The sequence below is a fragment of the Aethalodelphis obliquidens genome, unplaced genomic scaffold, assembly GCF_003676395.1.
Source record: "Aethalodelphis obliquidens isolate GAN/ISIS:26980383/991018 unplaced genomic scaffold, ASM367639v1 scaffold90, whole genome shotgun sequence".
NCBI lineage: Eukaryota > Metazoa > Chordata > Mammalia > Artiodactyla > Delphinidae > Aethalodelphis > Aethalodelphis obliquidens.
The window spans coordinates 2,308,925-2,330,544 of record NW_020838034.1 but is presented as its reverse complement, the minus strand read 5'-3'; the positions used below and the strand labels follow the sequence as shown (position 1 = coordinate 2,330,544).

Sequence of the window (21,620 nt, the reverse complement as noted above, 5' to 3'; positions counted from 1 at the left end):
CGAACCCGCGTCCCCTGCACTGGCAGGCGGACTCTCAACCACTGCGCCACCAGGGAAGCCCACTCCCTAGGTTTTGCCAACAGGTGGGTAAGATTCTTCTCTGAGTGGCGGCGGCCAGGTGAGGTCACACCGCTGGAGAGGCCAAGGGACCTGAGGCATCACTGCCAATAACCTTTTGGTGTTGGAGGTCGTGGAGAAGGAGTGAGTGGGAAGCCCCTCACTTGCAAAACATGAAGAACCTTATAAGCAATCCCTGCTCCTTCCTATCTCCTCTGATTCCCCCCCATCCAAGAAAGCAGCCAAGACACAAGACAGGAGTTGAAGTTTATTCTTGGGAAGAACAAAGTCCCCCCAACCCTCCACATCCAGGAAGGCTTCCCCAGGGGGCCCTGCCCCTCCAAAAGGTCATCTCTCTTTTCTGAACCCCTGCTTCCACCAACACCCATTACGATGCTGCTACTTGGGTGAGAGGCTCCTCCAGGTACTGCACCAAGGCCTGGGCCTGCGAGAAAGGGAGGAGAAACCAGTCCCACACAAGGCCTGCCATTGGAGGGATCTTAAATTCAGGTCTACTCCTAATGCCGAGCCCCCAGCCCCCAGCCTCCAGTGTTAGCCCGCACCAGACGTGGATTGGGTGACACGAGAACGACTCTGGGAAGGTGGTGGGGATGGGAGTGGACACAATGACGCAGCATGAAGGCTGGACCCAGGGTTTTACAGGGATGGGCACATACACACCTTGGCCTTGAGCATTCCGAAGCCAACAGTCTCCTTGGCATACATGCACAGTAGAAGGTTGGCCACTCGAGTGATGGCTACACGGCCCTCCTGGTGGGGGTGATATCAGGGGATGTGATGCTCTGCTTGCACCCTTTGCCCCGCTTCCCCCATGGGCTCTTCTTGAGAGAGACTGTATCTTCCTTCCATGTCCTGGGCACAGCAGGAGCTTCTGCTGGGGAACTTTGGCCACAGACCTGGACGTGAAGTTCTGAGGCCATTCCAGCCTCAGCACAGCCACCTACTAACCAAGTTGCCCTGGGAAACTCAATCTCCCAGAAGCTCAGTTACTCTTTCTGTAACCCGTACCTCACTCCAGCTGGTGAAGATGCTAATACACAGGAAGGAGTTTTGTATCTGCAAAGGGCTGTCCAGATGGGTGATGTTATTATTATGGCTTATTATACAGTTATTATCATTATGGTAAGGGAAGAGCAGTAACCCAACTTATACTTCTCCTCACTACCCAACGTAATGTTTTTCAAACTGTAGGTTTGGCCCCAGGGTTAACTGACCCCAGATCAATTAAGAAGTTGATCAGCATTAAAAGAAAAAGAAGGGGAATTCCGTGGTCCAGTGGTTAGGACTCGGCGCCATCACTGCTGGAGCCCAGGTTCAATTCCTGGTCGGGGAACTAAGATCCCGCAAGCTGTGCGGCACGGCCAAAAAAAAGAAGGGAAATGAAGTATATTGCATATAGTAAGGGAAGTACTGTTTCATGAAACTTTCATTTTACTGGACTCTGACTTAAAATATATTTCTTATGGCTGGGTTGTGGTCAGAACATTTGAAAGCTATCGCCTTTATAGCACCAGCTCTAGGGTAGGCACCCTAGGAATCATCAGTGGAACTAGTATCCTTGGTTAAGGAGGGAGTGAGGAAGAGGTAGGTGGCTGAGTTACAGTGGAAATCCTTCCTGGAGAGTTCAGTCTTGGGGCTTTTTCAATTTGGTTCAGCAAGCTTTCGCTAAGCATCCACTGTGTGCTTGGAACCAGATGCTGCACCCCCTGCCTCTCTGGGTACCTCATATACTAACCTCTCCCATTCTCATGCTACTCCAGCCACTTCAACTTTGTTGATCTCTGACCAGGCATCATTCTGCCTCAGGGCGTTTGCACTTACTGTTCTCTCTATCAGAAATGTTCTTGGACTTCCATGGTGGCGCAGTTGTTAAGGATCCACCTGCCAATGCAGGGGACACAGGTTTGAGCCCTGGTCCAGGAAGATCCCACATGCTGCGGAGCAACTAAGCCCACGAGCCACAACTACTGAAGCCTGAGTGCCTAGAGCCTGTGCTCCGCAACAAGAGAAGCCACCGCAATGAGAAGCCCGTGCACTTCAACAAAGAGTAGCCCCCTCTCACTGCAACTAGAGAAAGCCCGTGCGCAGCAACGAAGATCTGATGCAGCCAAAAATAAATAAATTAATTAAAAAAAAAAAAAGAAATGTTCTTAACCCAGAGAGCCACATGGCTTGCCAACTTCCTTTAGATCTTTTAGATCTTTGATGAGATGTCACCTTTTCAGTGAGACAGTCCTTGACACAAACATCCTATCTCACTTCCTTTTTGCTTTTTCTCCACAGCATTTTCAATACCTAACATACTACTTTTTACACTTACATACATGTTACAAAACATATTTACGAACTTATTTTATAAACATACATATTTTACTTAATTTAAGGCATATGTAAGACTGTAAGCTGCATTAGGGCTGTAGTTTTTGTCTGTCTTGTTTGCTACTTTTTCCCCAGTCCTGAGAACACTGCAGGGATCTAAAAATTTGTTGACTGAACAGATAGAAAGGTGAATGAGACAGTTTCTGTTTCCAAGAAGTTCACAGTCTAATGGCCACTTCCCCTTTCTGGACTGCATCGCGTTCCTCTGTAAACTGAAGGAATTGGACTAGGGTCTGGAGTCTCTGCCATGCTTCTGAGTCTGTGAATCTCAGATGACAACACTTTGTGTCTGCATATCACTCGTTTATATCCACCCTTTCATTTGATCACAACAACCCTGTGTGCATGGTGTGGTGATGGGGATTATTGTTTTCACCTTGGAGGTGTGGTTAAGAAAGCCCAGAGAGGTTAAGTGACTTACCCAAGATTCCACAAATGATAAGTGGCTGGCTGAGACCAGAACCCCAGCCAGACCTCAGGTCCAGGACTCCTTTCTCATCACCACTTGATGCATAGGGTCCTGCCTATTATAAATGCTGCTGCAGACCGACTCTTAGTAATCTTCCAGAGATCCTGTCCCTGCCCCTCCAACCATCCAGGATGGGGTCCAGGTCGCCCCTTGGGGATGCCCTTAGAGAAAGAGGAAGTGGCTCCCTTCTCCATACCATGCAGTCCATGAGGATGAATTTGAGATTGTCTTCATTAAACGCTTGGTTCCCGTTCCGGTCGTAGGCCGCCCAGATGTTACTGGCGATGGCAGCGGTGACCCGGGCGTCCGTATCCCCGTAACCGGAGTAGGCCAACAGAGATCCCTCGTTATTCAGCAGCCTGGCGAAGGAGCAGGAGGGATATCAACGTGCTCAGGACGGGGAGTCAAACGCCTGGGCTCCCATCCTAACTCCCGCCACTGGCCCTTCTAGAAAGCAAGCGTCTGGGCTGAGTGTGTGCTACAACGTGCCCCGAGCACCCACTACGTCGGTTTCTCTTTTCGAGAGGGGCCCTCCGGCCAGTTCACCTAGCTGCTGCTCCCTCTGCCACCTCCTCCCTTCCCCACCCCTCCCTCGGAGAGTCGCGCGCTGCCCCACGCCAGTGCTCGCCACTCGGGTTCTCGGTCCGCACTCACAGGGTGCTCTGGACGCCTCCAGTGTTGGCCTGGCTTAGCACCTGAGTCAAAGCCTTGGGACGCAGCATGCCTGCAGCTCCTATCCCTGGGCTTTTGCACCCAGATCCCCGAGTTTCCTACTGCCGCCCTCCGCCCGCCGCTTCCCGTAGTCCAGCTGCCCTGCTCCGGAACGCCCTGGGAGTTGTAGTTTTCTGGCCTGGCTTTGTGGTTCTGACTCAACCCCGCCCCACCGCGGAGTACCCTGGGAATTGTAGTTCTTTGCGATTTCGCGAGGCACCCTGGGAACTACAGTTCGTTTTTTCCAGTGCGACCACGCGGTTCTGGGGGAAAAGAGCGGGAGAAAAAGGACAGAGGCAGTACTGGAAGGACATTTAACCCCCTCGGGCAGAGAAAAGTCATATCCGCTTGACAATTCACGATTCAGTAGTTAAAAGAAAATAAAATCCCTATATTTGTCGGGCACACCTTTGGTTACTTTTCAAAGTAAATTTCTACATTATGCACAGTTCTGTGAGATGAGGCGATAGATACTATTGAGGAAACCAAGGCTCAGAAGGGCCACGCAGGCAAAATTCAGGTCTCTAGAACTGTACTTAATAGACTTCGGGCAGGCCACTACTCTCAGGGGAATAAAGTCAATCCTAGAGACAAGGTTTTAGGTGGACATCCAGAAGTGGGAAAATTCAACCTCAAAGTCGGGAGAGGTCTCAGGCCTAGAAAGAATTTGCGCTTCCCGAGAAAGACCAGTTATCACAGGGAACGGAGATAAAGCGGCGACACAGAAAGTCCTTTGTCCCGGAACGGGACTTAACCCGCAGAGGGGCGGGGGCAGCTTTGGGCCCGGGTGGACTTCAACTCGGCTCGGGCGGGCTAGTTCGGCCCCCGTCCCGCAGTGACGGACACGCCCCGCCTCCGCCCCGAACCCCTCGGGGGCCGCAACCCAGCAAGGCCCTGTCAAAGCTGCCGGACCCCGGGCTCAGTCCTGGGCGGACCCCGCTGCAGTGGCCCCCCCCAGTCCGCCCGGGGCGCTGTGGCTGAGGCTGGTCCGGAGGGGGCGGTGAAACCTTGGGAAGGGGAGGGGAGAGGGGAGTGTTGGAGGCGCCGGAGCCGAGCCCGGACGGCCGGCCGGGCGGGGAGAAGGAGGAGCCGGGGCGGGCTGGCGGGCGGCCGGGTGGCGGCGGCGGCATGGCGGAGCCGAGCGGGGCCGAGACGAGGCCCCCCATTCGGGTCACCGTCAAGACCCCCAAGGACAAGGAGGAAATTGTGATCTGCGATCGAGCCTCGGTCAAAGAGGTAGTACGGGTGGCGGGGGTGGGGGTGAGCGCGGAGGAGGGGTCTGCGAAGAGGGGGGTGGCTCTGAGACGGTGCGGTGTACGGGAGGGCCGGGGAGAGGAGGGCGGGGGCCCAGCACGCACTCGGAGGAGCGGAAGGGAAGGGCGGGAGGGTAGGGGGCGTCCTGCGGGGGTGGTCTGGGGGAGCGTGGCGCGTGTTGGGGAAGGGAGGCCGGGGATTTGCCTTGTGGCCTGGGCTGGGGGCGTGGTGGAGAGTGCGAAGAGAACACCTTGCACAGGGAAGGGGGAAGGACCCTGGGTTTGAGGGGAGTATTCGCCCCAGTTACTGGTCGGGGTTCGAGGCGCCGAGTCAGAGTGGGGGCCGGGCAAGGAGCTGAGCGGGCGGGAGGCGCAGGTTGGGGAGAGCTCCGGGCTGCTACTGTGCGCCTCAGAGAACGCCCAGCATTCTCACGCCCGACCAGCGGGCAGGATTTCCCTCTGCCCGGATGTTTCCTACTCTTTCCAATCAAGGTGGTTACATTTGATTCTCAGCCCCTCTGGGATTTACACAGTGTGCAGTAGGTGCTCAATAAAAATGTGTTGAATGAGTGAATGAGGGAATATTGCCTGTGTTCACCACCCCCCTGTGGCTGCTCCAGAATTTCACAGAGGCGGGGCTTAAGATAGGCGTCTGGTTGGAAGGGAGGGATCTGGAAGCTGCCTTTGCTTAACAAGTGCACTCTTTTTACTTAGAGTGTGGGTTTGATTTGGTTGGGTTGATAGGGGTGTTGCTGATAGATTTGGGGAGTCTAACTCTCCCCCAAGCCAGCCTTTAGTGCCGTCATTGCCCCTCTCCCACCTTATAAAATGACTACATTCCAGAATTTAAATAATTTTTGCCTGCAAAGCTGAATTTGAAATCAGTCCTAACTGAGTGGCCCCATGTATTTGGTTAAGAGCCTGGGGCTTTGATGTCAAGACCTGAGTTCCAGTCTGCCCAGTGCCAGTTACCTAATTGTTCTGATCCTCAGTTTTCTCATCTTTAAAATGGAGATAATAATTAACATGTATCTCATGGGACTTAGACTCTTAACTAGTGAATAGTTAGTGCCGTTATAAGTAGGATCTATTTGTTGTAGTTGTTACAGGAACTCTGGGAATAAAGAGAGGAAAGAGAAGGCTGAAGGGAGATAGGGCCTGGGCCCAAGGCTGTTGAAGGAGTTGGGATGGAGAGAACTGCCCAGGTAGTATGGTCACAGGAAACTGGGTGGATGGACTGAAGAAGGAGTGGCAGATAGAAGCAAGGGCTTTCTAGGGTGGGAGACCCTGGGGTAGAGCTGAGAGGAGCTTCTCACTGGTCCACTCCTTGGTTAAGAAAGGGGCTGCTTATTGCAGCTGGAGGGGTGCAGTCAGGACTGCTGAAAGGACTTCCCACGACTAGAGATGGGGGCAAGGGAATGCAGAGGCTTTGAAGAAGAGGCAGGGTCCCTGGTTGGAGGAGCCCAGGCAGCCTCCACAGTGACCTTTGCCTCTCGATCACAGTTCAAAGAGGAAATCTCCCGGAGATTTAAGGCTCAGCAGGATCAGCTGGTCCTGATCTTCGCAGGCAAGATCCTCAAGGATGGGGACACACTGAACCAGCATGGGATCAAGGATGGGCTCACTGTCCATCTGGTCATCAAGACCCCTCAGAAGTAAGTTCAGGAGAAGAGCAGGTCCAGCTTCGGATTGGGCATTTTTTTCCCCATCTGATACTTTCTCACCCATTGTTCAACTGTACATCTAAGGCCTATGCCAAGGCCCAGGAAGGTGGCTCTTGGATGGATTGCCAGGAAGCCCTGTGATCTCATCTGCAGGGGAAGGGAACCTGATTTACCTCTCCCTGAATACCCTGAAGATAGAGGATACTCGCTCCTCTCTTCCTCTGTCTGATTTACTGACTGCCCCCAGCCTCACCCTCCCCCAGCCTCAAGGTTGCTTAGGAGGTGGCTTGGGTTAGGGCTGTACCTGCACAGCAAACATAGAAATCATTGTCTTCCCTTTTGTGTTCACTTCAACTAGGATTTTTCTTTCTGTCCTCAGGGTTCAAGATCCGGCTACTGCCACTGCTTCTTCCCCTTCCACTCCAGACCCAGCCTCAGCGCCCTCCACCACGCCTGCTTCACCCGCCACTTCTGCTCAGCCCTCCACTTCTGGCAGTGCCACTTCGGATACTGGCAGTGGAAGCCGAAGGAGCAGTGGCGGGGGTACCTCCCCAGGGACTGGGGAGGGACCTCCCAGTGCCACTGCATCCATACTCTGTAAGCCTTTAGGGTGGAAGGCACTGTCCTGTTTTGGGCTGTGGATTGTGGGAGAACCAAGAGGGGAAAATATGGTCCCTGCTCCTGATTTGATGGGGATTGGGGACCCCTGGACATAGGGGTCCAGACATTGGTACTTGAGCCAAGAGGGGGAAGAAACCAGTTTGTGAGGGCTTCCCAGAAGAGGAGAGCATGGCAAAATGTTAAGAGTGAGGGGAGAGGGGCTTCCCTGGTGGCGCAGTGGTTGGGAGTCCGCCTGCCGATGCAGGCGGCGCAGGTTCGTGCCCCGGTCCTGGAGGATCCCACGTGCCGCGGGCTGGCTGGGCCCATGAGCCGTGGCCGCTGGGCCTGCGCGTCCAGAGCCTGTGCTCCGTGGCGGGAGAGGCCATGGCAGTGAGAGGCCCGTGTACCGCCAAAAAAAAAAAAAAAAGAGTGAGGGGAGAAATGGGGCTGGGGATGTGGGGAACCCTGGGTAAAGATATTGGAGTTTGGGAAAAAGGTGGGTCCAACAGTAGCCGGTTGGGGAATATTTATTTGCTCATTCAGTAGGCCATCACTGCTTACCCTCTCTGTGCTCAGTATTGTGCCTGCCTGTCAGCCTTGGCCATCAAAGAGGTCTCAGTCTAGTAGGCTCACATCTCTTTGCCAGCAGTGGATCAGGGCTGGGGCTGTGGAAATGATTGGAAAAGGGAGATGTGAGAAGCAGAAGGGGCCCATCCTGGAGACTTGACTTCAGTGGCTCTGGCCAGGTAGGGGAAGAGTCTTGTGACAGACTGTGACCCTGCCCCCTCCCCCCAGCTGGCTTTGGGGGCATCCTGGGCCTGGGCAGCCTGGGCCTGGGCTCTGCCAACTTCATGGAGCTGCAGCAGCAGATGCAGAGGCAGCTGATGTCCAATCCTGAGATGCTGTCACAGATCATGGAGAACCCCCTGGTCCAGGACATGATGTCTAACCCCGACCTGATGCGCCACATGATCATGGCCAACCCCCAGATGCAGCAGCTGATGGAGCGGAACCCCGAGATCAGCCACATGCTTAACAACCCTGAGCTCATGAGGCAGGTGGGTCTGAGAGAAGGTTGGGATTGTGGAGGGCACCTGGTGCCCAGCTGTGCCCTGCCTGGCCTTTTCCCACCTTGTCCTACCTTGACTTGTTCATTCATTCATTCATTCAGCAGCCATGTTTTGAGCCCTGGGGGTACAGTGATGAAAAGACATAGTCCTAGCTTTCCAGGAACTTCTGGTCTCAAAGGGAAGTGGGACAAGTAAGCAGGCTGTTATAACAAAGTGTGGTCGGTGCTATTATAGAGATAGTCACAGTATCCCCTAGAAGCACACAGAAGGGCTCCTGATCCTACCTGGGGCTCAGAGGAGGCCCTAAAGGAAGTGTCACCCAAGCAGAGACCCAAAAGAGGAAGAATGAACCAGAGGAAGAAAAAGAGAAGAGTATTCAGGGCTGAGGGACAGCAAGTACAAAGGTCTGGGAATGAAAGATAATAGGAGGATTGGGGAGCATTGTGTCTGGACAGGGCCTGGTGGGTAAGGGAGACCCAGGGGAGGTGATTTGGTGTTGGTCTTTGGGAGCTCCATCTCGTGGCCATCCACCAGGGGATGGGACGAGGGTAGACGATCTCAGCAGAGCTGTGGACACTAGTGCTAGACTCACCAGAAGATAAGTTCCAGAGGGCAAGGATTTGCAAGTGTTTTGTTCACTGCCTAGAACAGTGCCTGGTATATAGTAGTCACTCAATAAGTACTTATTAAATGAACGAATTGTGGGATAAGAGATCAGAATCTTATCATAGACATAAAAGTGTCTTAGAAGAGGCAAGTATGGAGCAAATTTGGGAAGAAGGACAGGGAAGGCATTCCAAATTGGATGGGAACAAGAAGCAGCTATGCTCATTTTATCTGTTATGTACTGCTATCCCCTAGAGCTGACATAGGTCACCCCTTCCTTATTGAAAGTGAGCCATTGGTTCCCAAGAGAAAGCCCCCATCCTGTTTCTCAAGATTCAGTGAGGCCAAAGACCTGGGGTGAGATCTAGAAGGTGTTGGTAGCATTGTCCCAGCTTGAATCCTTTCCCTCCCCAACTTGTCATTTACCAGAAGCCATAGTCTGGTCTCGGTCAGACAGACCAATCTGGCCTTGAACCCTGTCTCCACCACTAACTGGCTGTGTGTCCCAGGCAATGAGTCTCTGAGCCTATTTTCTCATCTGCTAAATAGGGACAGAAATACCTACATGGGATGGTTATTGTGGGTATTAAATGATTTGAATTCTGTAAAGTACTTAGCCCAGTGCCTGTATGTTGTAACTGCTCAGTAGATGTTAATTTTCTCTTTTGCTTCTTCTTTTTTCTCATGTCCTTTCTTATTCAACTTCCTTGTGCTCCCTGACACTTCTGAGGATCCTCTGAACCTGAGGGAGGGAAACTGCTCCCCTCACCCCATCTGGGATCATTGTACCCCAAAAGTCAACCAGAATACCCATAGGGAGACAGGGTTAGAGCCAAGGTGACAGTAGAGGAAGGAAGTCCAGTTCACCCTACTTCCTGCCACTATGGGTCAGTTCCTAGGCCCTGGACCCTGGTCCTGATGCAGACCTCCTCATCAGGGCCCACTCTTTTCCAAGCTTGGTGATCCCCTGGTTCCAGGGCCATTCTCTCTCTTTCCCTTTTCCACCAGACGATGGAGCTTGCTCGGAATCCAGCCATGATGCAGGAGATGATGCGGAACCAGGACCGGGCCCTAAGCAACCTGGAGAGCATCCCTGGAGGGTATAATGCCCTCCGCCGCATGTACACGGACATCCAGGAGCCCATGTTTAGCGCTGCCCGGGAACAGGTGGGGCCAGGGGCTGGGCTGTGGGAGGGCAGTCTGGACTTAGGATTACCTACCCCAGACCCAGGCAAGACTGAGGTGCTGTCTGCTCCTCTTTCCTTCCCTAGCCCCCTGAGGGTGGGCCTTGGCTTAAAAGTGGTTCTCACGCTGCATAGCCAGGGATGGTCCAACTTGCATGGGACTGAGGCACTAGGGCAGAAGATAGCAGAGTTCCCTAGGGGAGTGGGCAATGGGTAGTATCCAAGGGATTTGACATTGTTCTGACAAACTTCTTGCACCAAGGGCTCAGAGGTTGTGGGGCACGCCTGGGGTCAAACAGCCAGCCCTAGCACAGTGTGTCTCAAGTGTGGTCCACAGATCACCTGCATCAGAATCACCTGGGGAGCTTGTTAACCATGAGATTCCTGGTCCCCACCTTTGAGCTACTTATTGAGTCAATCTCTGGAATCAAGTCCTGGGAATACACACTTTAAAAAAGGCTTTAAGAATTCTTTCCAAATATACAAAAAGTATAGCATTCTCTTGTATCCTTGTGGCCCTAAAATGTTGCCATATATAGTTTTAGTGTCTTTTTGGGTTCTTTTTTTAAAGTTTAGCTTACACTAAATACAGTATACATTTACCTGTTTCAAAACTCAAAAGTTACACAAAGTAAACAAAAGGGTATTTAAAAAGTATAGAAAGGTATATAGGCTCAACAAAAGTACACACAAGGGATCCTGCTATTTCCATCTCCCAGCCACCTCTTTTCCACCCCAGAGTTAACAAATGTTGTTAGTATTTTGTATGTTTTCCTAGGCGTATTAAACAGTAGCAAATAAGATATTACACATAGAATTGCAGCCTTCACATACCCCTCCCCCATCTTATACCTCTCTTTCCCTCTCCGGAGCTAACTACCACCCTGAAGTTGGTGTTTGTCATTTCGATTCTTTTAATTACCTATGTATGAATCCATAAACAATCTCTGGCCTTGTTTTGCATATTTTCAACCTTATAGAAGTGGTATCATGCTGTTCATATAATTTTAAACTTGTTTTTTAAAAAAATCTAAAAATGTTTTATTGAAGAATAATATAGTTGCAGAAAGGTGCACATATCATAAGTGTACAGCTTCATGGACTTTCACAGACTGAATGCCCCACCATCCCCAACCAGCACCCAAGTGGGAGGGTGGGGCCTCACATTCCTTCTTCCTTGTGGAAAGGAAAAAGCACCATATCCTGAGTGGCCCGGCTATCCCAGCAGATTCCTTGTTCATGCCGTTTCTGCCCTACACCAAGTCTCCACAGATGAGTGTGCCTTGTTGACCCTGTCCCTACGATGATGCCACATTGTCTTAATTAAGTCTGGGCATCAGGTAGGGTGAACCTCCCCTCCCCCCTTCCAGCTTATACTTCACCATCCTCTTGGTTATTCTTGCCATTGCTCTTTCAAATTTTAGAAAGTGCTATAGGGATCAACTGTGAGTTTTTAAAGAACTTAATTTATTTTAAGTTTAATTTTATATAAGTATTTAATTAAAAATGTATATCAAAGTAATGTATGTACCTGGTTAAAAAAAATTCAGGTAGTTGAGCAAGGCTTTATAACAAGCACCCAGCTAATTCTGATGTACTCTAAGGTGTGTGAACCACTGGTTCAACTAAAAGAACATAACGTTTGGCATCAACAAACCTGGATTCAAATACCTGCTCCATCATACTTCAGTGGTGTGATCTTAAGTGAGTTGCTTAACCTCCCTGAGTCTTCACTTCCTCATTTGCAAAATGGAGACAATGTGTTATAGCAGTATTCTCAATCATTTTGGTCTCTGGACCCCTTTATTTATTTTTTGTTTAATTTAAAAAAAAAAAATTTTTTTTTTTTTGGCCACACCATGTGGAATGCGGGAGTCTTAGTTCCCCAACCAGGGATTGAACCCGAGCCCCCTGCAGTGGAAGCTCAGAGTCCTAACCACTAGACCGCTAGGGAATTCCCCTCTGAACCCCTTTATACACTTAAAAATTATTGAGGACTCCAGAAGCTTTTGTTTTTGTGGGTTAGGCCTATTGATATTCACTGTATCTGAAATTAAAACTGAGAAGTAAAAAAAAATTTATTTATTAACTCATTTAAAAATAACAATCCATTATACATTAACATAAATAGCATATTCTTTTGAAAAATAACTTTATTTTCCAAAACAAAACTTTAGAGGAAAGAATGGCCTTGTTTGACTTTTTTGCAGATCTCTTGAATGTCTGGCTTACTACAAGACAGCTGGAGTCTCAGATCTGCTTCTGCATTCAGTCCGTTGCAATGTCACATGTTACATAGCCTTTGGAAAACTCCACTGAATACTTATGAGAGAATGAGAGTGAAAAAAGCAAATAACATCTTAGGATTATAAAAATGGCTTGTAAACCTTGCAGGGGTCCTAGGACCACACTTTGAGAACTGGAGTATTAGAGGGATAGTGTAAACATTAGAATAAATGGGTCAGGCACATAGTAGGTGCTCAATAAATGGCAGCTATTATAACTTTTGGGAGTTCAGGGAAAGAAATTCAGGCCTTAGGGTGTATGGGGAAGAGCAAAGCAGGACCCAGAACTAGGTGGGTTTGGGTGCTAGGCAAGTTACCTGAACAGGAAATCTGAAACGTTGACAAAGACTGAAACTGTGGTGCATGAACCCTGGCCTGCAATCCCTGTTACCTGAACAGGTATCTGGTAGGGTGAAGGAACCACAGCTCAGAGCAGGAGGGTCCTTGGTCAACCCTGGTTCCCACGACCCACTTTGAATAAACAGGAAAAGTGACTAGATACGAAACTCCATGGTGGGGAGGGGCTGAGGCTGCTCAGGTACCTCCTGCGTGGGTGTTGGCGGGTCCAGAGGGAGGACATGTGGGTGCTGCCGTGGGCAGCCCACCATATGGTGGGGTGCAGACCCTGAGACGATCCTGGATAACATAGTTGGGGGCCTGGTGCTGAGGGGGACTGTTTAGCTGAAGCAGCCAGTCTGAGGAGATAGGCTGTGGGGAGGGAGGGGAAGGAGGAGATTACATGGAGGAAGCAACAGAAGGAGAAGACCTAGGGAGGTGTGCTTAGCCAGAGGTGTGCTCAGCCAGAGGTGTGCCCACTAAGGGGCTCCATTGTGGCATGCCTGGATGGACAGAATGCCACGTGGGGGACCTGGGGGTGAGGGAGAGGGTTCAGTGGAGTTAGTCTTAGACCAAGGTGGCTGGAAAAGGGAGAGCTAGAGGCAGATCGGGGTCGAAGTAGAGAGCCAGCTCCCATCAAGCCAATAATTACCTATTGAGCACCTACTAGTGTCAGGGGCCAGGGGTGCAAAGGTGACTCTGACATCGTCTCTGCCCCTTAAGAGCTAAGGAAAACAAATATCTCACTACACAATGGGAAAGGTGTGTGTAAAGTATTGATACTATAGAGCACAGAGGAGATTAGATACCAAATATTTAGAGCCACCAGGGGAGAAGTGACGTTTCCAGTTATCTGAGGGGTTCAGTTATCCAGTCATCAGCAGGCAGCTCCCACCCTGCAGGATGAGGGTGAAGTTGCCCATTGTGGGGCTAGAAATTGACCTGAGGACCTCCAAGGTTTTAGATCTCTCTCCCTTTCCCGGGGAAGGGGAGGCTATTAGGTGAGAAGAAAGAAAGGGCCTAGCCCTTAAGGATTTGTTTCAGTCCTTAACCCAAAACCTTTCCCTCCTCCCAGTTTGGCAACAATCCCTTCTCTTCCCTGGCCGGGAACTCCGACAGCTCATCCTCCCAGCCTCTGCGGACTGAGAATCGAGAGCCCCTCCCTAACCCCTGGAGCCCCTCGCCCCCCACCTCCCAGGCCCCCGGGTCCGGTGGGGAGGGCACCGGAGGATCGGGGACCAGCCAGGTGCACCCGACAGTCTCGAACCCCTTTGGGATCAATGCGGCTAGCCTGGGGTCAGGTATGTCCTAGGGTGGAAGGAGCTTAGTGGGGTCACCAGGGCAGTCCCTCTGCCCCAGGACTGAATGGGGTTCACACTGCTCCAGAATATTGAAGACAGAGGTGAGACTGTATTGAAGCCACAGAGGGGGCTCTGTAGCCTGGAGTAGTGGCTCGACCCCTCAGGGTAAGGGTTGGTTCTGGCCCTGTCCTGATGTCCCTAGGAGTGACCTAAGTAAAGGCTTATGAGTAAACCAGGCCCCACTTCCTAAGCTCTTTCAACACTGCTGGTACTATCCAGAGTAAATGGGTCAGACTGGGAATGGGGTGTGGGAGAGGAATCAGGGGGCAGGTAGCTGTGGGCTGGGGGAGAGGGATGTGCAGAGCTGCCTTGTACAGAGGTACAGGTTATGCACTGCACAACCCTGGGAGATGCCCCATTTGTCTGGACTATGACTATGCATATGGCTCTAGGGATGTGTGGTAGATGCTCTGATTTCTCTGTACCCTGGGGAGCATCTTGATTGGGAAAGTCCCTTCCCCTCTATGTGCTTATTTCATAAATAAGGTACTTGAACCTGATCCATGGTTTTAAAATTACTTCTGAGTCTTGAGGGCTCTGGCCCATCTCCAGGATGAGGGAAGACCAAAAGCGAAAGGCTCCAGGCCTCCTGCCCTGGCTCCAACCAGACCACTGACATACTTGGTTTCCAAGTGAGATTTGGTTTGAGGAAAGGGTCTCTGCTGCTAAGACAAGTTTGAAAACCATTGAACTGGATGATCTTTAGTCAAATCCTTTCCAACTCTGACATCTGACCTGTGGCAGGAACAGTCCAGAGGGGCATGAATCAGATCCAGTTTGCAACTGGCTTGTCCTTAGCAGAGTAGTTGGGGAAGGGGCCAGGACAAAGCCGGGCGAGATGACCTCGGAGTCAAGAGAGACTTGGACCCACGCCCCAGTACTTGGGTGCCCATTTGACCGTGGCCTCTCTGAGTTTTGTAACCACTCAGTGCCTGAAGTAATGTAGATGGAAGTGAGGCATCTGGTTTCCATCTGGACCCCTCTTCTCTTGTTTTTTCCTTCTTGTCCTAGGGATGTTCAACAGCCCGGAAATGCAGGCCCTCCTCCAGCAGATCTCTGAGAACCCCCAGCTGATGCAGAATGTGATCTCAGCCCCTTACATGCGCAGCATGATGCAAACGCTTGCCCAGAACCCCGACTTTGCTGCTCAGGTATGGAACTGGCACGAGGGGAGTGTGTTGGGGGCTGTTGCTTGCGATGATCAAAACGCTCTGGAGCCAGACCGCCGGGTTTCTGTATTGAGCTCTGCCACTTCCTAGCTGCGTGAGCCAAGCAAGTTATTTAACCCCAGTTTCCTCTGTAAAATGGTAATAACAATAGTTCCTGCCTCAGAGTTGTGAGCGTTGAGTTAATACCATAAAGTGTTTAGAACATGGCATGGCACGTAGTAAGCCCTACGTACTCGGAAATGTTAGCTGTCATCATCCTCGTCAGACTGGCTCCTGACTCATCCTCGTCCAGAGTATAGTTCCATTTCCTCTCACTGTCCCACTTAGGCCTTCAGGATACTTTGAGAGCCTTGGAAAAGCTGGCCAGATTTCCTGCAGTGGAGGGGGTGCCAAGGGAGATGAGGCCGTGGGGGCATTCTGGGGGTGGGTAGGCCCAGGCCTCCCCTACTGCCTTCACCCTGGCAGATGATGGTGAACGTGCCGCTCTTCGCGGGGAACCCCCAGCTGCAGGAGCAGCTCCGCCTGCAGCTCCCAGTCTTCCTGCAGCAGGTGAGTGAGGAGCCTAGACGGGCGGAGGTTGAGGGCCGGGGTAGACCCCGAGGCCCAGTGGGTGGAACTTAAAGGAGGGGCCGTGCTTGGCTCTGGACTCAGGGTCTAGGCTGCCTCCTGTCTCCTGGTACCTCCTGTTGCCTTTCTCTGCTGTTTCCCACCAGATGCAGAACCCGGAGTCACTCTCCATTCTTACCAATCCCCGAGCCATGCAGGCGCTGCTGCAGATCCAGCAGGGACTGCAGACCTTGCAGACCGAGGCCCCCGGACTGGTACCCAGGTGAGGGTCGGTGGCAGGTGGGCAGCAAGGTTCTGGCTAGTCCTCCCCCTCAACCCCTTTCTCTGCCACTCTCTGAGCAGCCCTTGTGTCTCTGAGGGTCTTTTTCCTGTTCCTTCCAACTGCTTTTCCTTCTGGATCTCACATTGCCATCCCTTTCTCAGAGGCCATCTCCCACCTCTCGGTCTCTCCTGCCTGCAGCCTTGGCTCTTTTGGGATGTCCCGGACCCCAGCCTCCTCTACAGGCAGCAACGCTGGGTCTGCGCCTGAGGCCCCCACCTCCTTGCCAGCCCCGCCAGCCACATCCTCTCCAACAGGGGCCTCCAGTGCTCAGCAGCAGCTCATGCAGCAGATGATCCAGCTTTTGGCTGGAAGTGGAAACTCACAGGTACATGGGGCAGCGGGGCTGGCGCTGGGACCCTGCAGTGTTCAGGGTGGCAGTAGAATGGAGACAGCAGAGCAGGCTTTGGAGTCAGCCAGACCTGGCTTTGGTTCCTGGTCTGCTACTTTCTAGCCTTGGGCAAGTTACCGACCTTCGTAAGTTTAGTTTCCACAGCTGTGAAATGGAGATGAGACTAGTAATGGCACTTACTGGGTCAGCTGGGTGCTGGTCTGTGTGCCTTATGTATAAGAGCTCATTTACTTTATTCTCCACAACAGCCTTGCCAGGAAGCTATTATTATTATTTCTGTGTTACAAAAGGGGAAAACTAAAGCCCAGAGAGGTTAATTGGCTTGCTCAGAGTCGCATATCTAGTAAGTAATGGAGCTAAAATTCAAACTGAGGCATGCTGGCTCCAGAATTTACACTTTAACTACTGTTACACCATTTCTGCTTACATCAGAGGACCCTTTTGATAATTAAAGTAGCCTCCCTCTCTGTGACAAGAGAGGAGGATTCTGGGAGGTGAGGTGACCAGAGCCGTGGGCCACATAGTCAAGGCCTGGGGTTTGGGGGAGGAGCAGGGATGAGCCCCTTATCCCTTCTATGGCCTCTGTGACTCATCTGGGAAAAGCCTTTCAACAGGAATATAAGTGTGCCCAGCTCTGTGCAAGGCACTGAGGGGGCTGGATGAAGGGATCCCCAAGGCCCAGTCCAGCTTAAATTGTGTGGACCGTGATGAAAAACAGCACGGAGCATTGGAAACGGCTCTTGTACTGCGTGTTGGGGGCCTCTGTGATTGCTGTGCTCCTTTCAGCTCTGAGTTTTCTGTTCATGATCTAGGCTAGTGCCTCCTAAACATGCCTTGGGGAAAACATTTCCAGGAGATGTTTATAGGAGTGTCAAAAACGAAAAGCTTTCTCTTTCATAAATAACCGTGTTTGTTGATTGGTTAAACACAATTAGCAGGTTCTTGCTTTCCTGGGGCCCTTCTCTGACCTTTACTATGGCCGTGTGTGTGTTGACTGCCAGGAAGGAGGGGGTTTGGAGGTGGTATTTAGCAACCACAGAACATTTGGCTTTTGGATTGCCTGTTAACATCTCCAGAGTGTTGATGGAAAGCAGTTGGGAATATCGGCTGATCTAGGCCTATCCATTACTTCGAAATCTTGAGAAAGATGCCCCCCGTCTTATGATGACACAGTTGTTTAGTGACTTGGGACGCCGGCTCCTTGGCCTCTGTTTGCAGCTCACCGACCCCTGCCCCATTGGTTGACTCTGAGGATGTCTTCTTCTCACCATTATAAACGCTCAGAATCAGATAGGCCCCCTGGCGTTGGTCCTGTGCCCGCTTCAAAAGGCCTGTCCCCTCCAGGTGCAGACGCCAGAAGTGAGATTTCAGCAGCAGCTGGAGCAGCTCAACTCCATGGGCTTCATCAATCGTGAGGCCAACCTGCAGGCCCTGATCGCCACAGGAGGGGACATCAACGCAGCTATCGAGAGACTCCTGGGCTCTCAGCTGTCCTAATCCCTCCGCCCATGCCTCCTGCCTGTCCTGTCCCTTGATGCCAGCGTTTGGTTCCGACCCTCTGCAGCTTGTCATCCCTTCTGTCTTCTCCCTTGTCCTCTCCAGACGGCAGGGTGACTTTAGAGGCGTGGGCCCCAGCCCCGTAGCTCTGAGAATTCCAGTTTTACTTCTGCACCTCTTGTAGAACCTTCTCTCCTGGTCCTGCTCTAGCAGAGCTATTTAAACAGTTCTCACAGTTTTGTTGATTGGCCCCTCCTCCTTGGCCCTCCCCGCCTTCACCTTTGCAACCTTCAGACTTCTCAGTGGCAGTGCAGAGCTGAAGGAGGAACCGACTCTCTGCTTTACTGGAACAGGGTCTTCCGTCTGTACCACTAGGGTTTTGATTGTCTTATGTTTACTTTTGGTAACTCTTCCTTCTTTCTCTCCCCCATCCCTTCCCACCTCTAGCCTAACCAATGCTAGACTTCCATGCTCTGAAGGAGGGGCAGGTGAAACAGGCTGTGATTTTCCTCCTCACCCCCTGTTCTGTTCACTTCACCCAGCACTTTTTCATGGGGTCTGTTGGGACTTCCAGAGGAAGGAAGATGCCTGTTCTCCCCGTCTGAAGGGAGAGGTGAGACACAGCCCTTTGGAGCACGAATTAACAGGCCCTGGACCAGCCCAATGAGGGGAGGAGGGAATGAGATTTTCTGGAGGAAGGCAATCAGGGAAAGAGCCTGAGTAGAGGACTTGGAAGTTGGAACTGACAGTTAGGGAATGGAAGAACTAATAGTTCTTTTAGGCCGGAGAGTCCAGGCTCAGGCCTGGCAAAGGAGACTTAAGAGATGTTAGCGGAATTTGAGTGGAAGAAAAGGGCTCAATGAAGCTAAACAATACGGCTCACAAGGGGTTATGTTGGTTCCGTTTCCGCAAACACACATGCTTATATATATACACACACATTTCCATGAACCCAGGACCTGTCTGTGTCTCCAGGTACCAGTAATTTAAGCTCCCCTCAAAAGACATGAAGAGGATTGGGGTCTGTCTTAGCAGTGGGTGTGTGTGGGGGTGGGTGGGTGCATGCATGCATGCACACACACATGTGCATGTGAGTTGAGTGGGAGGGTGGATCCCTTGTCGATTTCTGGTTTATTTAGAGTTTTCTCCCACCAGAGAAAAGTAGGCAAAAGGGCCAGTCTAGGTCAGGAATAAATACAGCCTGGAGAGCTAGATCCCCTGGGCTTCTGGATACTGGGTAAGCCAAGGGTAGTGTGGGTACCTCTTCTGAAGCTGTCAGGGCTGTGACCAGCACCCTTATTACCCCTCCCCGCATTGCTTCGGGAAATAGTAGGGGAGGAGTCTTTCCCTCTAGAACCCCTGACCTTTGGCGTCTTAGCTCCTGCCCTTTGAGTTTTCACTGTTTCCCTCCAGGCCAGAAAGTTCTATTTGAGGAAGGAAAGGAGAGGGCAGCAATGATGCCTTTGATCTGGAATTGGACATTGCTCTATTGGAGCACAGAGGAGGCTCGTATCACCTCCTCTATCTGCTACTTAGCCCAGCTGCTTGGAGGATCCATTGCTGGGAATATGGAGGCAAGAGGAACAGAATTTTCTCCAAGTGGGAAAGGGTCTCAAGCAGTCCAGAGAGGATGTCTGTGTGGCTTTCCCTCCCTACCTCCCCCAACTCCCACACTGGCCTTTGTAAATAAATGGTGTGGTCTTTGTTGTGAGGGTGTCTTGGTGTTTGTTTTCTGGGGGAGAGGAGGCTGGCTGAAGACAACTTCTTGGTTTTAGAGGACTTTTGTAAAGTGGGATCTAGAGGAATTTGAAGTTGGGTTCGGTTACCACAGGTGTTCAGAAACAAGGGATAACTGATCGTGGGGATATCTATAATCTGTAGTTTAGGAATGGGAAGGATTGCTTTCTTCTACTCCCCATCGCCAGACCATAAGTTATCAGATCCCACCCCTGCTCCCCCATAGGTCAGGGCTGGGAGAAGAATGTATGAAAGGTGCCGGGAATATGGCTAAGTCCTTACTTCCATCCTCTGATCTTTTGGCAAGACTGCTCTCTCCTTACCCCAGGGAAAAAGGTCAAAACAAGAGAAACCCTTGTATCCAGACCTAATGCAAGTGGAGTTTAACAGTTATTAGTCTTGAGCTCTGAGGCTAAACCTAGCTCTACCACTAAATATGTGAATTTAAGGAAGTCTTTTCATATGTATTCGGTTTTATCTTTTGTGTAGTGAGGTTATGGATTAGAGCTCTGTGATATCAGAATAAAGCGAGTGGGAGGTTCCACTTCTGATAGTGGTAGGCTGGATGTTTCAGACCAGCACTCTCAGAAATTTTAAATATGAAAACTATCAAAAAATCAAAGGGTTAACAAGATTGGCTGGGAATCCAGAAAGAAAAGAAGGCCCTAAAGGCTGCCTTTGCCCAGGGGGCTTTTCCAGTTGGGAAAAGGCTGCTGAGAGGCTAAGCTGTGGTTTTGAGGGCCTTGAAGGATTAGGAGCTAGAGGAACAAAAAATTGGAATCTGGGGACAGCTAAAGATAGCGATGCTGGTAAAGATCCACTTGGACTAAGAACCCCTAAGGATGAATCGGAAGTAAACCAGTCCTCATATTCTGCAGCCTAGTGTCCCAACATTCTGGGTGGTCCAGAAATTCTCAAGTCTCAAACTTGGAATAAGATGATCCCAGATTGCTAGCATCTCCAGATACTTGGTAGAAGCAAGCAGAAATCTCAAGGAACTTAACAACAATCTAGACCTCAAAAGTATTATAATTAATAATTTTTCAAATATAACATCAGCCACAATAAGAATTAGTCAATTAGTCGAGCTCTTGAAGAAATAAGGCAATGAAAACGAAAGCAAGCAAATGACAGACCAAAAACAAGGAAATGAGAGACAACAAATGGACAATTCCGTATATTGGAGTTATACAGAAATGAAAACAACTGCTTCGTATTTCAAGAAGATAAAAGCGAGGCTTGGAAATTTCAGCAGAGACCTGAAACAACACAAACAGACATAGCACAACTGGAAAAGGACCAAATAGAAATTTTAGCTAGAAAAATAAAATAAATGAAATTAAGGTCTCAATAGATGGGTTTAATAGCAGATTAGACATAGCTAAGGAGAGAACTGGTCAATTATAGAAACAGAATGAACCTTGGAAAAATAAGAGGATGGAAAATACAGAAGAGACAGTAAGTTGGGCTAAATTATGCTTAATTGGAGTCCAAGGAGAAGAGAGAAAGGGGAAAAAGCAATCTGAAGAAATAGTGTCAGAATTATCTATAACTGATGAAAACATCCATCAAGTCACAGATTCAGGAAGCCCAATGAATTAAACTTGCACTCTGCAAAAAGGCAAAAGCAAAAAAAAAATATTTTAAAGCACCTAAGGAATAAAGATAGTTTATCCTCAAAGGAGCAACAGACTACTACTTACATCTCAACAGCAAAACTGGAAGACAGAGGAGGGAATGCCATCTTCCCTGTGCTTAAAGAAGGTAGCTGCCCAGTGAAAATATCTTTCAAAAATGAAAGTAAAATAAAAATATTTTCAGACAAAAACAGTCCACCACCAGCAGTCTCACATTAAGGGAAATTCCAAAGGGTAATTAATCTTCAGTCATAATAAAAAGGAAAAAATAAATAAAAGGAGGAACAATGAAAGTGGTAAATATGTATGTAAATCTAAATAAACATTGACTGTAAAACAAAGATGA

The 21,620-nt window shown here is 50.3% G+C and overlaps 2 protein-coding genes and 1 long non-coding RNA gene across 5 annotated transcripts; 1 reads left to right on the top strand and 2 right to left on the bottom strand.

The window, feature by feature from the left end:
* Positions 1-311: 311 nt before the first annotated feature.
* Positions 312-3,852, bottom strand: LAMTOR2 (late endosomal/lysosomal adaptor, MAPK and MTOR activator 2). Its single transcript, XM_027095406.1, has 4 exons — positions 3,581-3,852; positions 3,123-3,285; positions 739-828; positions 312-502 (listed from the first exon to the last, which is right to left on the bottom strand). Exons 1-4 carry the CDS (start codon positions 3,646-3,648, stop codon positions 446-448), a joined length of 378 nt encoding a protein of 125 aa, XP_026951207.1. The 5' UTR covers positions 3,649-3,852; the 3' UTR covers positions 312-445.
* On the bottom strand, positions 1,179-3,116 carry LOC113614099 (uncharacterized). The gene is made up of 2 exons (XR_003430449.1): positions 2,879-3,116; positions 1,179-1,959 (listed from the first exon to the last, which is right to left on the bottom strand). It is a non-coding gene; the product is annotated as an uncharacterized LOC113614099 (long non-coding RNA).
* Positions 3,853-4,652: 800 nt separating the features above from the next.
* UBQLN4 (ubiquilin 4) lies at positions 4,653-19,611 on the top strand. Of its 3 annotated transcripts, XM_027095401.1 has the most exons (11): positions 4,653-4,873; positions 6,394-6,545; positions 6,934-7,151; positions 7,950-8,212; positions 9,839-9,997; positions 13,711-13,936; positions 15,008-15,147; positions 15,631-15,714; positions 15,879-15,994; positions 16,193-16,379; positions 17,748-19,611. In XM_027095401.1, the coding sequence occupies exons 1-11, from the start codon at positions 4,766-4,768 to the stop codon at positions 17,898-17,900; spliced, it is 1,806 nt and encodes a 601-aa protein (XP_026951202.1). In that variant the 5' UTR covers positions 4,653-4,765; the 3' UTR covers positions 17,901-19,611. The 3 variants fall into 3 exon arrangements, with proteins under 3 accessions (XP_026951202.1, XP_026951203.1, XP_026951204.1); XM_027095402.1 differs by lacking the exon at positions 15,631-15,714 and having other exon boundaries at positions 4,766-4,873; XM_027095403.1 differs by lacking the exon at positions 17,748-19,611 and having other exon boundaries at positions 4,766-4,873; positions 16,156-16,373.
* The last annotated feature ends 2,009 nt before the right edge of the window (positions 19,612-21,620 follow it).